Source organism: Bombyx mandarina, chromosome 15 (genome assembly GCF_030267445.1).
Source record: "Bombyx mandarina strain Sakado chromosome 15, ASM3026744v2".
Taxonomy (NCBI): Eukaryota; Metazoa; Arthropoda; class Insecta; order Lepidoptera; family Bombycidae; genus Bombyx; species Bombyx mandarina.
The window spans coordinates 16,601,359-16,617,515 of record NC_143221.1 but is presented as its reverse complement, the minus strand read 5'-3'; the positions used below and the strand labels follow the sequence as shown (position 1 = coordinate 16,617,515).

Genomic DNA, 16,157 nt, shown 5'->3' with positions numbered 1-16,157 from the left:
TTGTACACCAAAAAACAAATAAGCAGTGCGATACATTGAATACAAAAAAGTACAATTGACGGTCTTATCGCTAAGAGCGATCTCTTCCAGACAAACATCAGGTGGACAAGAATCATTTGGAAACAAGCTACGCCCGAATACAGTGAAATACATACACATACCCATATATGTACACATACATACATACATATATCTGTAAATATACATACAAATAATACACAATATAATATAATAATAATTATTAAAATTTTTGCTTATTTAAACATAAATAAGAATAAGCAATTTACATATAAAAGATACCTAAAATACTTTTGAAACTTATACAATTGAAGTAGATATCAATTTCAGAAATCTACCTTATCACATATTAAACTGGTCGACTAATATTTAAAAAATGCTCCTTAATGAGGCGTTTGAACGAATTTAATGTTTGATGGTATTGTTACGAAAAGCCGGTTCGAAAGTTCTCGTAGTCCACGTACAAAATCTTACACTCATTAGCAAAGATTAGGTACAGTTCATTTCACTATTTCGCTTCACCTCACTATTATTCGGACTCCAGCACGAATGTTCGATTGCTTCGCATCGCATTGTTCTTATCGTTTCGACTTCCAGACTTGAATTTGACAGTTGATATCATTCATCATTATCCTGCCCTTCTCCCAGTTACCTGGGGTCGGCGCAAAATGTTTTCTCCTTCCATACTCTTCTATCATATACCATTTCTTCTCTCACTCCCCTCTTACCCATATCGTCTTTCACGCAATCCATCCATTTCTTCTTCAACCAACCTCTTCCTCTATATCCTTCCACATTCATATTTGACAGTTGATAATTTTAACTAAATCGTAAAATTACATTTACGGTTATTTTAGTCATTAACTAGTCATTTACTGGTGGTAGGACCTCTTGTGAGCCCACACGGGTAGGTACCAACGCTCCGCCTGTTTCTGCCGTGAAGCAGTAATGCGTTTCAGTTTGAAGGGTGGGGCAGCCGTTGTAACTATACTTGCGACCTTAAAACTTATATCTCAAGGTGGGTGATGCATTTACGTTGTAGATGTCTATGGGCTCCAGTAATAACTTAACACCAGGTGGGCTGTGAGCTCGTTCATCCATCTAAGCAATAAAAAAAACATTTCTGGTTATTTTAGTCATTAAGTTACAAGAGCATATTTACCTAATAACCGAACTATATTTTACTTGAACAAAATATAATAATTATCTTGATATCATACCCAAGGTTTATCGTTACGCAGACGATGCAAACCTATCAAACCAATTACTCGACCCGGATCTGATCGTCCATCACACAAACATATTGGCCGATTAATTGCCTTTACATGTATCTTATCATTGTATTTTCTATTAACGAAATAATCGTATTTTCTCACAGAAATTCTGGTTACAAATTATCTTTTATATGGACGTATTTGTTGAATCAGACAAAAACAAAAATTACTCAGTCTATCAATGATTTGGGTCATGATTTAGGCAACTCTTTTAACCTGAAGAAAAACTATTAGCTCAATAGTGGAGCTCAACTCCTGGAAGCCGCAGTTGATATGTGCTGAGTAGGTACGTGAAACACTAAGAAATGTTCTGAAACTTAGCAATTTAAAGTCCATGTTGGCCAGAATATTGGTATTGTTTCATGCGAGTACATCCGGCGTATTATCATTTAGGTCAAGCAATACTCAGTCAGTCTTTTGCGTAAATATTATAATATATATATTTGTCGGATACGGTCATTAGTTTGGTAGCTAAACGAAACGCAGCACGATTCCCGAGAGATGGCAGCACGATTGCGGTATTGTCAGAACTCGGCTAACTTCGTGCTACGACAGAGCCTAGCCGATGGAGGCGCATAGACGCCATCACAATTACCAACCAGCCTTCTTGAAGAGCGGTGCCTCCGTCCTAAGAACTGTCATTCGTTTTCGTTTGCTAACGAAAATATATATATTAATACGTGAAGCAAAAACTTTGTATCCCTTTTTACGAAAATTGCGCGGACGGAGGAGTATGAAAATTTCCACACTTATAGAGAATATAGAGAGGAAGTGCACAATGCTAATATTTTTTTTTTTTTTTTTTTTTAAATAATGCATAAAAGATTCATTAAATCAATAAAGAAAACATTACACACACTACATACCATGTATTTTAGGCACACACGCATGCATACTATTTATTGTCAAGCTTTTGTTCTTGACGTCTGTTGTCAATTTGAGATTAAATATTGTTTGTCTTTGTTAATATTTTTTATAGTGTAGTCTTTGCGAAATTTGTGATTATAGAAGTACCTATAAAATACAATCATAGTAGTGTACAAACATACAATTCCAATTAATTATAGCCGAATTTCGACTACTGCGGGACCTCTATAATTCTAAATTGTTGTAAGACAACAAACGTGATTGGTGTACTCAATATTTCTCTTAGCTCGATCGCCCTATTCGCCCCTACGATGTCTGACGATGGTGTTAATAATTGTAGTGTCTCCGATACGTTGATGTTTAGAAGTATTAATAATCATTAACAGTTACAACTTAAGTAATGAAGCAAGCTGATATCTGTTGTACAGTCGGTTCTGTAGTAGGCTTGTGTCCGATCTGTGTCATAAGAAGAACATTACAGACGATTACTCCGTGATGAGAGGGCGGACAGCGATTTTTGTAATTCACATTACACCTGAACAGTAATGACCCAAGTAAAGTTACTAGTAAACTCATTGGAAATGACTATGCGTAAAATTAATTGGGATTGACGTTCCCATTCTAGATATTTCGAAAAGAATGCTTCTGGTTAACAATTCTCTAACAAAATTGAAGTTAAGATGACAACGGTGTTATGAATCTGATGTATATTAAAACAATGTTATTATCTTTGTGATAAATTCCAAATGTATACCATTATCATTCAAAGAGAAGTATCAAAGTGTAATAATATAAAGCTATACTAGCACTTTTTTCCTGCCTATGCTGTTAGCCTTGAGAGGCTATTTCAGCTTGACCTTAGCGTGTAGGTGAGCTCTCAGGGCTCAAACCGGAGGTCTTGCTGACACTGGTCCTAACAAGAACAGTGCTTCGCAGAATCTACCGACGAATCGGAAACGCGACCTACTGAGAAGATCCGGCGAGAAACTCAGTGGGCTATGTCTATGGGTTAATTAACTCGCCGAGCCCTTCGTCGCAGGAGACGGGTTCGGCGAGGACGGTGACCGGTGCTTGATGTACCTAAAAGCACCGTTAATCGATCGGGAGAATTCGTAATGACGTGCTTAGAGCGACGTTGACTGTTTATCATTTGGTCCGCAGGATCGGGTAAGTGAGCACTCAGAATCGTTGATGAATGATTATTTAATATTATAAAGAGGAAAGATTTTTCGTTTGTTTGTCTTGAATAGGCTCCGAAACTACTGAACCGATTTGAAAAATTCTTTCACTGTTTGGAAGCTACACTATTCCCGAGCGACATAGGCTGAAATTTTTTTTGAAAAAAATTTGGGATCCTTACTAAAACTCCAATAATGTAGCCCAAAGTGTAAAAAATTTACCTAAAATATTCTTTACAACGCGTTCCCTGCGAAAACTATTGATGATAGAATAAAATAATGTACTACGACTTTGTAGAACACATTATTATTTACAAAAAGCATATGTTTAACTATTGTAGCTATGTCGCAACAAGTGTTCTTTTGTTAAAAAAATAAAACAACGTCAAATACCGTTGAAATTTTTGTTAAAGACCCGAGCGGAGCCGGAGCGGGCCGCTTGTAAGAAATAAAAACGATTCTCGCTCCTCTCATCACTGTGCGAACAAAAACACAGTACGTCTCGCTCTGACACCCGAGCCAATAGACCCACTCATTAATCACCCAGTCCAGGTGATACAAGAAGATGCGGGCTCCATCAATCAAACGGATAAGGGACTCTAACGCGACGCAATTATATTATGATCTATAGATGAGGGCGTTCACGGGAATGTGAATGCTTGTTGCGTTTGCTTTCAGTGACATTCAATTTTGTATTAGTAGAACCGTCGGCTGACGAATTGTTTGAGATGATCCTGATATATAGACGCTCCATCTGATGTTAAAGAGAACACCCCTACCACTTGAAACCACATCATTATTACGTTTCAAGGCGTCGCTAATGTCACGTTTTTTTTTAATATTTTTTTATTCCCTAGGTGTGTGGACGAGCTCACAGCCCACCTGGTGTTAAGTGGTTACTGGAACCCATAGACATCTACGACGTAAATGCGCCACACACCTTGAGATATAAGTTCTAAGTTCTCAGTATAGTTACAACGGCTGCCCCACCCTTCAAACTGAAACGCATTACTGCTTCACGGCAGAAATCGGCGGGGCGGTGGTCCCTACCCGTGCGGCCTCATAAGAGGTCCTACCACTAGTAATTACGCAAATTATAATTTTGCGGGTTTGATTTTTATTACACGATGTTATTCTTTCACCGTGGAAGTCAAACGTGAACAACTGTTAAGTACGTATTTCATTTAAAAAATTGGTACCCACCTGCGGGATTCGAACACCGGTGCATCGCTATATACGAATGCACCGGACGTCCTATCCTTTAGGCCACGACGACTTCTAAGGCATAAGGTGTGATTTGTATTGGCATTGTTGGCTTGGTTGATAGCGGAAAATAATGCCCGAAAAAAGGGTTTTTATTATTATTATCACATATATGGACGGACGAGCTCACAGCCCACCTGGTGTCAAGTGGTTACCGGAGCCCATAGATAACGTAACACAAAATGCAGCCACCCACCTTGAGATATGAGTTCTAAGGCCTCAGTTTAGTTATTAAGATGAAAAAGAGATGAACCCACGCATACCCCGTCCTTTTCCAATCACCAATAAACAACTAGACTTAATTAAGAATGAGATTCAACTATGTTTGCTAATTTACATACGCTTAGGCAAAAGAAGTAAAAGGTAAGACTTTCAGAATACAAATTATGAAGTTAACAAAACATATATTAACTCAGCCAATGAATTCTTATAAACTACTAGCTGACCCAGCAAACATTGTTTTACCATATATAAGATTTCTAGGGAATTTCTAGTGTAGAAAAAAAAACTAACTTATTGTAAGTGTGTAAGGATGTGGTAAATGAGTGAAAGAGGTATGTAGTGCTGTGAACGATGAGGGAATATATAATAAAAATAACAAAACCTCATTCAACCACATAATACCTCATTATAAAAAAAAAAAGTCCAAATAAAAAAAAATATGTTAGGGGTGGACAACCCTAATCACTTAGGGGTATGAAAAATAGATAGTAGCCGATTCTCAGGCTTACTGAATATGCATAAAAAATTTCATGAGAATCGGTCAAGTGGTTTCGGAGGAGTATGGGAACGAACATTGTGACACGAGAATTTTATATATTAGCTGTAACTTATTCAGTGATGATCTAGGCTATCATGAATTCACAACAAAATGTAGATTTAATGCTTTAAAATAAATAAAACACTTCATTAGAAAAAAAAAAATTCCAGAAAACGATGCGTTGTTTTCGTTATAATTTCGAGATAAGCCGACTGTAAAAACATGTTTAGTGCACATAGTGCAACACGTTTGCAGTAGTTCAATTTGTAAGAACCGTTTTCGATATGAATTAGTTTTATAAATATAATAATGGAATAGAGACATTTTGTTGTTTGTAAATGTCTGATGTCATTAGTTACTATATAGATAATTTCTCTAGCAGCTACCGATGATCCAAGTTAAATATATAATCAACAAAAGAGTAGTTTTAAAAGCCTTCGACCACGCAGGAATGCAATCGTGTCAACATCAAATCTACCAATTTACTAGTTCGACCTCTCGGTATCATTTGACTCTTTTTTTTATTGATTAAATGGGTGGACGAGCTCACAGCTCACTTGGTGTTAAGTGGTTACTGGAGCCAATAGCCGTCTACTACGTAAATGCGCCACCCACCTTGAGATATAAGTTCTAAGGTCTCAAGTATAGTTTGAACGGCTGCCCCACCCTTCAAACCGAAACGCATTACTGCTTCACGGCAAAAATAGGCAAGGTGGTAGTACCTACTCGTGCGGGTAGGACGACTCATTTATGTTGCGTAATCATATAACGTAACTCGCTTTATCGTATCTAAGGGTAAATCAAATACAAACGGACATCCCTTCAATATCACAGTCTTGCTCAAGTCGAAAGGAATAACAATCGATTTTTTCAACATGTGCTGATCACACAAACACACACAAATCAACACATGAAACTAATGAATGTAGCTCTAGCTATCATAGAACAAAAGAAATTGAAGGCACGATTGAATTTTGCTAATGACATTAACAAAATAGTTTTACCCGTATACGTTTCAGAGATTAAAATTCAACAACAGACTGATTCGGTGGTGCAATAGTCACAGCCTCTCATTGTTGCACCGGGGGTCTTGAGTTCGATTCCCACATACACACATCACAACATTCGTGTGATGAACTGGTTTGTTTGTCTGGGTGTTTATTATCTATAAATGTATAAATTTAAACATCTTTATGTATGTATGTCTGTCTCTGGTACCCATAACACAGGGAACCCTAATTTGGGGTCTAATTTTGGGGCTAATTTGGGGTAATGATCATGCGCATTTTTTTCCCTGTTATTCAGAGAGTCAGTCTACCGAGCACTAACACCAGTCCGCTTAAAGATTTCCTATCTGTCGTCCCTCGAAAGGAAAAGCAGTCAAAATCATACAATTTCCAATACAAACGAAGTGACCGTTTTAAAACTTTACTGTGTCTTATGAAATGTAAATAACGACACATAAAAGATAAGCGCCAGTGCCAGTCGTGTCATTTGGTCGCGTTCAAAACTAAAGCGAACACGTCATCATGAAGTTTTTATTATTTTGTGCTATGTGCATTCTAGTTTACGGAAACAATGAAGATGATTGTAAGGGCTTATTTTCTTCTTTTTATTTTCTTTAAACAAAATACATTTAATTTGTTAGCACGTTGTATGCTTTACGGATCACCGATTGGCGTACTATACCATTCCTGCCAAACCAGAATCAGGGAATCAGTAATTTTTATCAAATCTAGATTTTTCTTCTAAAATTTATAACATGCGATAATTTTCACGGAAGATAAAAATTAGCGACTTTTACCGTTTAGCTTAGAAATTTTAAAAGGCTAACGGGTAATGCTCACGATCCGAACGGTTCAGTAAGGTAAGTCTCACCGGTGAGCACAGTGGCTTGAATTGAAAATACTTGATTTTTCATATGGCGTTCAACGTGCTAAATACATAAAATATATATAATGATAGAAGACTTAATAGAGTTTTCGGTACAATATTAAGAAAACAACATTTAAAGCCTATATTTTCCATAAATTCTCTTTCTCTACTCTCTACTTTTTTTTCTCAATGACATAGAGTTCACTATTTAATGAAAATCCTTTTTTTAAACTAAAAAATATTAAGGATTTTATAGAAAAATTACATAAAAAAGTTTTTCTTTACATACATTGCAAAGAAAATTTCGTATAAAAGAGAGCTGTGTCTGAGTTATAATCCCGCAGGCAGCTACCACTTTCTCTAATACGTACTTAACACATATTATTCACTTTCACGGTGTAAGAATAGCATCGTGCATTTAAAATCAAATGCGCCAAACTTTCAATTTCCGTAATTACCGGAGGACGTCTTCCTTGGAGATGCCAGTGGGCTCCGATAAACGCTTAACAGCAGGTGGGTTTGGCCACCTATCTAAGAATACTTAAGGTTGTAATGGCAGCCTCGTCTTTCAACCCAGGATGCAACGCCGTTTTGCGGTAGGAGTAGGCAGGACACCAGGTGGGCTGTGAGCTCGTGCACCCATCTGAGCAATAAAAAAAAAACCATCCTACTTGCGTAAGATTTCGCTTCACTATATGAATGTTTTTGGTGTAATCTGTGGTAGTTTTATAATACTGATTTATATTACTCTATTGTCACTTGTTTAAAAATGTCTGTCATGGTTACTTCTTCCTCTTTCCGTGAATATAATTGTCTGAGAACACTAATGGTCTCCTTTTATTGAAACCTCAACAGTTTTATGTGCGAGTCGAGCGTCCAATACACCAGAAGAAATCTCAGATTGAATTCTTTAAATGTGTATGTAACACTTCGAATGTTCCAGTCCGTGAAATAGATTCCATCGAACAAGAGGATCCGTGCCGCAGGGAAGGTGGTTTGTGTACTGTGGCTGAGGACTGTCCATCTGATATCAGAGCCAGAACTGGACTCTGTCCTAAGCAGCAAAAAGACGGAATCGAATGCTGTTACGGAGGTAAAATTTTGTTGGCTTTCAAATAACTATTTTAGTGCCCAAGATGAAATCGACTAGGTAAAAAAAAATGTTTTATTGCTTATATGGATGGAAAAGCTCACAGCCCACCTGGTGTTAAGTGGTTACTGGAGCCCGTGGACATCTAGAACGTAAATGCGCCACCTACCTTGAGATATAAGTTCTAAGATCTCAGTATAGCTACAACGGCTGTCCCACCCTTCAAACCGAACGCATTACTGCTTCACGGCAGAAATAGGCAGGGCGGTGGTACCTACCCGCGCGGACTCACAAGAGGTCCTACCACCAGTAATCGAATCAGCACATCGAAATATAAGGTTGAATTATCAATTTCAATTGTTATTGCTGTGTTAGTCCGATGCTCGGATAATTGCTTGGATAAATTTATCAGAATTAGGCGACGATTTCTGAGTGGCACATCAAAAAGATCAAGGTCTTGTTGATAAATGGTAATCGCTTCATTAACGCCGTGACCTTTTTTCCACTACATTGAATGCCCTATGTTATTTTTATTAATAGAGAGAATGTTTACGATTTTAACGTGTCTAAATGTTGACAATTATATATAAAAAAATTGCGCGAGCAACTTGGTGCACATGAATGAAGAGAAACTTCTTTTTCGATGTGTAGTATTGTGGTTTTCTTCATTTTTCATCCTTAAATCCGATTGTTCCTGTAATAGGGAATGCTGTATATAAGAGATGCGACATCTTTAATATTTATATTATACATATTTTTTTATTATAGATAGAAAAACAAATATCTATAGATATATTTTTAAATACCTACTTTATTAAAATATTGGACGCTGTAACAGATATACTACGCGCATCCGTTCGAGTGCCACGCATTCACTGTCACTCTGTTTCTTTCTAATCCATGGTAGCGTTAAATATTTAACGCAACGTTGTTGGAAGTCGCATTAGAAGTTTCACTTCAATCATTTTGAATGTCAGCAACCAATTTAATGGGACTTAACGTTTCCAATTTTATTTTGGGTACTACAATTGACTTTGTTTAATTGTCCTGAAAATTACTGTGTACCAGTAAACAGATACAAATTTATTAATCACTAGCTGACCCGGCATACTTCGTAGTGCCTCAATCGATAAATAAAAGACCTAAACTTTTGTATAAAATAAACTTAAAACAAACAAAAGGAATCCGTCCGACGGGGGACACGCCAAAGGAAAAACAAAATTGTTATTTTCAATTAATTCCAAGCATTTTCATATTTATATTATATATAATAATATAGATTAAATTTAATTTTATTGGTGACTAGCTGACCCGGCAGACTTCGTATTGCCTCAATCGATAAATAAAAGACAAAAACTTTTGTGTAACATACCTATCTACCTTTTAAACCTTCTCTGGACTTTGACAAATAATTCAAGACCAAAATTAGTCTAATCGGTCCAGCCGTTCTCGAGTTATAGCGAGACTAACGAACATCAATTCATTTTTATATATAATTATATAGACAGAAGATAGATTTGAATATTGTAGTAAAGACTTTTTATTTGTTTTTCAGTGTCCGTAAAAGAGACCAGATGTCAGAAGCACGGCGGAGAATGTTTCTCGAAAGGCTACTGCACTCGATTTTTGATATATGAAAAAGCTTCAGACTGTCCCGAAGGGAATGATTGTTGTATTTTAGTGTAACAATAAACGGTTATCTTCGATTATTCTTTTACTAACTTAAACATTTTGAACAAATCTGGCTTGTCAACGATATTAGGCACGAAGTTAATGTTTTTTTCTTCAGTGGTATAAAGAAGAAGTCCCAAAATATTTTCAGTGTTATTCTATAAGCTTATGTTACGATTGTCTTAGATAGTCTTGAAGTCATTGTGGCCTAAAGGATAAGACGGTCAGACGCACAGTAGTATCGAGCCATATCGTATCGTATCGTATCGATATCGTATCGATATCGTATCGATATCGTATCGATATCGTATCGATATCGTATCGTATCGATATCGTATCGTATCGAGCGAAACGATTGTGCCGGTGTTCGAATCCGCAAGCAAGCACGGTTTTTTTCTAATGAAATACATACTTAACAAATAATATCCAATGACTTCCACGGTGAAGGACGAATATCGTGTAATGAAAATCAAATCTGCAAAAAATATTATTTACGTAATTACTGGTCGTAGGGTCTCTTGTGAACCAGCCCCAGGGGGTTGTACCTATGCACTGCCTATTTCTGCCGTGAAACAAAAATACGTTTCAGTTTGAAGACATGGGCAGCCCCACATACTGTAAAAATTGAGACTCAGAACTCATATCTCAAGGCGGGCGGTGGCATTGACATGGTTGATGTCTATGGGTTTCGGTGACCACTTAACAGTAGATGGACCGTGAGCCCGTCCATCCATCGTAATCATAAATAAAAATATAAAAAATAATGTACATGTATATTTGTAAACCAAATTCAATTTTATGCTTAAATATTATATATACAAAGTTGTACCCAGCTGTTGCCTCATTTGTTTCTGTGAGAGCATCTATGTTCAGTGTACAAGCTGTTTCAAAATGTGCACCATTCACTGGACCATATATTTTAACACACAAATACGTACTCAGCAAATATTCACGATTGATTTCCACGGTAAAGGAATATAAAAATTATAAAAATATTATAAAAATCAAACTCGCAAAGTTATAATTTGCGTAATTACTGATGGTAGGACCTCTTTTGAGTTCGCACATGTAGGTACCACCACCCTACCTATTTCTGCTGTGCAGCATTAATGCGTTTCGGTTTGAAGGGTGGAGCAGCCGTTGTAACTATACTTGAGACCTTAAAACTTATATCTCAAGGTGGGTGGCGCATTTACTTTGTAGATGTCTATGGACTCCAGTAACCACTTAACACCAAGTGAGCTGTGAGGTCGTCCACCCACCTAAGCAATAAAAAAAAAGGAAAAAAATTCAACATACATATATCGCATGTAAATTTAATTTTTTGTGTAAATCTCGACCACATTTGAGTAAAGGTTTATGTATCTTGTTCTTTGAAATCCGAATGAATTATAAATTATTGCTTACAGGCACTATCTTATAATATAAGACTAATCATTGCTTACAGATCTATCACCTAAGACGAATTGGATCTTTTGGAACATAAAGTGGAACTCTCTATCCAATATCTGAACTGAAAATACTAAAAATTGAACTTAACTGAACTGAACCACTTTTACAATATTTTTAGCATACTTCATTACTAGAACTTCAATTTTGTTTTGTTTCAATGAACTCCTTGTGAGCCTCCAGAGTCTCTTCAATGATAAGAAATACTAACCACAGCAGATAAACTTCACTTGATAAGCTGCTCATTGATACTGCAAAGGAGCTTTGAGTTAAATGCTATGATGTCTGCTCTGATAATATACAAAAATATCAAACTAATCTAAAGATGAGAACTAAGTTAATTTTGTGATTTTTTCAATCGCATTGTCTATGGCAGTGGCTTTTGAAATGTGACCCAAAATCTTCAAAGGACCAATCAAAGATACAATTCTAAAGAACGGTGTTCCAAAAATCACCTTGTAAAGCCATCCCTAAAAACTTCATCAAACGAAGCCATAGTGCCCCGAAATTTGATCCTTTTCGAACGACCAAAGATATCAAATCTCAAAGCAATTTAACTTTTTCGACAATTACCAGTGAATAAATCTGTTTTTAGTATCTTAAAGTGGGCCCCGTTTGGTCGTTGCGTCTACGATGTGCCAAATTTATCTCGTACAGACTAAAGTTAAAGTTAACGATGCAAAACCAACTAGATTTCAGCCCAGAGCTCTTAAATTGGTTTAGTTTTACCGCATTATAGACCTCTTTATTTGTATTGTAAGATCACCAGACACATCATTCACGTTGGAAACTGTGATTAGTTAGTTTCTTTTTTCTTTCATGAAAGTAATACATACAAAAATTTGGAGCTCTCCTGTAATTTACCTAAAGCTATATACACCTACATTATTGCCATTTCCAGTGTTGAGGTTGATGTGGAAATTTCTTTCGAATACTGGTTATTGTATGCCTAAAACTAGAATACAAACAAAATCAATGCGTACGGCAGAAACATATCGGATTGTGGTACCTACCTACAACACACTTTGAACCACTATTGATCCAAACTGAACAGGTTAAAAAGGCAAATAGACGCTTCGCTACTCCCAAATCGTTTTCTTTGCCTTTCTTAACCAGTAAGGCGAGTCTCGCCACCAATGGTGACATTATAATTCGGAATATTATGGGATACTGGCTGGCACTGGGATAAGCTGGCCTGGATTGTGCCACATGGGTCCTCTACATTCATAAGAACCAAAATGTATCATAAGCAATTATAAGACAGGGTAAAAAATTAGATGGACAGCAATATGCCTCAGTGCCAAGAGTTCGTGTATTTATAACAGAGAGATAGAGTCGAGGTTACTGCGTACTGCTCACGCCTCCAAACACGCGCTTATGATATGAACAGGAGTTATATCATATATATGTCGCATCCGGGTTAATAGTTCGGAATATCAACGATACACAAACGTCAAAGTGACGTGTACAGAGCCCTATAAATACGGCAGTGCTGTCTAGCGCTGATTCATTTCGTGTCCGAGCCGTCGTACAGTACGGATCTCTCTGGAACGTTGTTACGCTTCTCGTGAAATATACGCCACGCACAAAGTTCTCGTGAAGTTTTGTTTCGGAAGCCCAAACATGAGTCATCGTCGAGAACTTAATGACCGTGACGTCAGCAATGGTGACGTCACACTTTTTAAAAACATTCCTTCAGCGTTTCTCCTCCGACATATAAATTTAGCAATAGAAGATATTCCGGTGTCTTTTCTTTCCTTTTTTTAGACGTCCAGGAACTGTCTTCGTTTCGTGCTGCGCAATCTCTTTGAACGACTACCCACCATACATACGCCCACTATGTCAAAAAAATAATGAAGAGATCGGCTCATTCTGCAACAAGTCAATAAGAAGACGCCATTGCACCTTGGCGTTACTCCGATAGTATTTCATCATCAGTAATAGTCACGCTGCAGAGACTCAACATAGCAGATAATACTAATAAGTATCTACGTCAGCTCAAAGATGATGATCTAGACAGATCCTTGGGGTTGCGGTAATTTTTTTTGCAAATAGCCGTCACTAAACAAAACCCCATTTCTTTGCTGTAATTTTTTTATTGGGAAATCCGAAAGACTCTTACCTTCGCTCATAGATATTAATAATTTTAATCAAATCCCTGTCTCGTTTGGGCCTAGTGTTCGGAGAATACCATGAAAAATAAAGAGATTACCAGCAGACAAATCAGTCTAGTTTTTTTGTCTAGTCCGTTTTCGGATGCTACAACCGGAGCCCGATAACTCGCTTCCACAGTACACATTAAAATGTGTAACCTAAAGGTTAAGGTAGATGTTTTGAATTTAGATGTTTGGGACTGGAAAAAGGATAAGTTTTAGGACTCACTCTGTATTTCGTTGATGCACTATTATATTTTCTCACTGGTGAGAGTTATATGTGCTGATTGATCAACAAATCACAATTTTATTGTTTTTGCACCGGCACCGTGTTTTAGTTTTTTTTTACACTTTTCGCGCCATTTTCATACGCGCATAGTTTTTCTTGTAGTGTCAACAGATGGCGTGGATAGGGGATTGAGGAAGGAATAAGGAAAAGGAAGTCCCAACATTTCCCCCCACTTGAAATCATTGGAGGATTTCAAAAGATTTTAATAAGATAATAAGCTGTGGTAACTAAGATACCTAGTGAATTAGATATAATAATATGGTAAGAATAAAGTAATAATTAAGATAAAAATAATAATTATGTGAATAAATAAACTATTATATTGAATTAGATAATAGTATAAAGTAAATTATAAAGGTTACAAGTTTTCGTGAATTGGCAAAGGACACAACTTTGTAACTGGTCGGCGCAGCAGACCGTGAGCTGTTTGGACAGTGACAACCCGTACTACGCCATCAGAACCGGGATGAATTATGCTAATTCTGCCGATACGCCATTCCAACGGTGGAAGGTTTTGATCCACGATCATAACTATATCTCCCAGCTTAACGTTACCGTGTTGTTTAAACCATTTAGCGCGTTGCTGTAATGTATGAAGATAATCCAAATGCCAGACACGCCAAAAACGTTGAGTTAGCTTTTGTAACATCTGCCATCTAGAACGAACTGACATTTGTATATCAGCAAGGAGAGGCTCGGGTAAGCTCACTAGAGGGCTCCCTGTCAAGAAATGCCCAGGTGTCAATACGTCTACCTCGTTAGGGTCAGAAGATACCGAAATTAATGGTCGTGAATTGAGAATAGCTTCGATTTTGGTAAGAATTGTTGCGTTTGCAATAAAACGTCGACACCAGGCAAAGATGCGTTGTAGCCTCAACAATGAAGAGTACTTCTCAATTAACTGAGTTAGAATACTATTGTTAGAAGATTCCAAAAGAACATGGCACAAGAAGCTGGATTTTACTTCGGCTAATTCCTTTAAATAAGGTAATTTTTCAGACACCGGCCATGTAGAAGACTTCGAGATTATCCATTTGGGTCCTGTCCACCAAGTGGAACAAGCCACAAGCTGAGAGCAGGTAAGACCACGACTGCAGTAATCTGCTGGATTATCATACGTTGGCACATGATACCAATTTTCGACAGACAAATTATCTAACAGCTTCACGACACGGTGTGCAACGAAAGTTTTAAGACGATGAGGTGCTGTTTGCAGCCATGATAGTACAGTCGAGCTATCAGTGAATGCCCATATCTTTGAAATTGTTATGTTTGAGGTTTGAGTTTCATTTAGTAAATTACTAATATGCTTCAATATTTTTGCTAGTAATACAGCACTACATAGCTCCAATCGGTTGACAGTAAGAACTTTTAATGGAGCTACTTTAGATTTTGCAATAAGCAAGTGAGATGTAATTTCAGTGTCGGTAGTGATACGTAAGTACACAGAACAACCATAAGCCTTGGTAGATCCATCACAAAAACCTACAAGTTCGTATGATTTTGAATGAGGAGGTACAATTAGTCGAGGAATTTTAATATCCTTCAGATAGTGAAACTCAGATGTAAATAGATGCCACTGAGACAACATATCTGACGGTACAGTTTCATCCCAGTCAAGCTGAAGGCGCCATAGTTCTTGTAAGGTAAGCTTAGCTATTAGAACCATTGGGGCCAACCATCCGAGTGGATCATAAATTCTGGCGACGTTTGATAGAATAGCACGTTTTGTATTCCCTGAAGCGAGTTCTGATAAAGCATAAGTGAAGTTATCATCAGCTGGATCCCATTGGACTCCAAGAATCTTGATACTTTGTTTTTGTTTTTCATCACAAAATGTTTTTGGAACTTGACAATGTTCCGTTGGTATCTGGGTGAGGAATTCGGGTGAGTTGCTACTCCATTTACGTAATTCGAACTTAGCACGCGCTAACATTTGTATTAACTCTTCTCTATGTTTCAGTGCAGTTTCAATACATGTACCACCAACGGTGATGTCATCCATGAAAGTATCATGACGAAGACTAGCAGCAGCTAAGGGCCACTCTTCTTCGTAGTCAGAGGCTAATTGATGCAGAGTACGTATTGCCAGATAAGGGGAACTCGTAACCCCGTAGGTTACCGTTTTCAGCTCATACTCAGTTACAGGATCAGAAGGAGAATCGCGCCAAAGTATATGCTGCCATCTTCGGTCTTCTGGCCTGAGTTCGATGTTTCGATACATCTTACTGATGTCGGCAGTAAAAACAACAGCATGCAACCGAAATTTT

General features: G+C 37.3%; 2 protein-coding genes across 2 annotated transcripts; one reads left to right on the top strand and one right to left on the bottom strand.

Annotated features, from left to right (window-relative positions):
• The first annotated feature begins 6,815 nt into the window (after positions 1–6,815).
• LOC114247206 (U-scoloptoxin(19)-Sm1a) lies at positions 6,816–10,031 on the top strand. Its single transcript, XM_028180095.2, has 3 exons — positions 6,816–6,950; positions 8,179–8,328; positions 9,881–10,031. The coding sequence occupies exons 1-3, from the start codon at positions 6,890–6,892 to the stop codon at positions 10,009–10,011; spliced, it is 342 nt and encodes a 113-aa protein (XP_028035896.2). The 5' UTR covers positions 6,816–6,889; the 3' UTR covers positions 10,012–10,031.
• A 4,851-nt stretch (positions 10,032–14,882) lies between these two features.
• Positions 14,883–16,111, bottom strand: LOC149501554 (uncharacterized). Its single transcript, XM_089732852.1, has 2 exons — positions 15,486–16,111; positions 14,883–14,988 (listed from the first exon to the last, which is right to left on the bottom strand). The coding sequence occupies exons 1-2, from the start codon at positions 16,109–16,111 to the stop codon at positions 14,883–14,885; spliced, it is 732 nt and encodes a 243-aa protein (XP_089588978.1).
• Positions 16,112–16,157: the final 46 nt, after the last annotated feature.

Coding starts and splice junctions, on each gene's coding strand:
- LOC114247206 (XM_028180095.2), top strand. CDS start 6,890: ATGAAGTTTTTATTATTTTGTGCTATGTGCATTCTAGTTTACGGAAAC. Junction 6,951..8,178: donor CGGAAACAATGAAGATGATT/GTAAGGGCTTAT, acceptor CGAATGTTCCAG/TCCGTGAAATAGATTCCATC. Junction 8,329..9,880: donor AATCGAATGCTGTTACGGAG/GTAAAATTTTGT, acceptor TTTGTTTTTCAG/TGTCCGTAAAAGAGACCAGA.
- LOC149501554 (XM_089732852.1), bottom strand. CDS start 16,111: ATGTATCGAAACATCGAACTCAGGCCAGAAGACCGAAGATGGCAGCAT. Junction 14,989..15,485: donor GACTGGGATGAAACTGTACC/GTCAGATATGTT, acceptor ATAATCCAGCAG/ATTACTGCAGTCGTGGTCTT.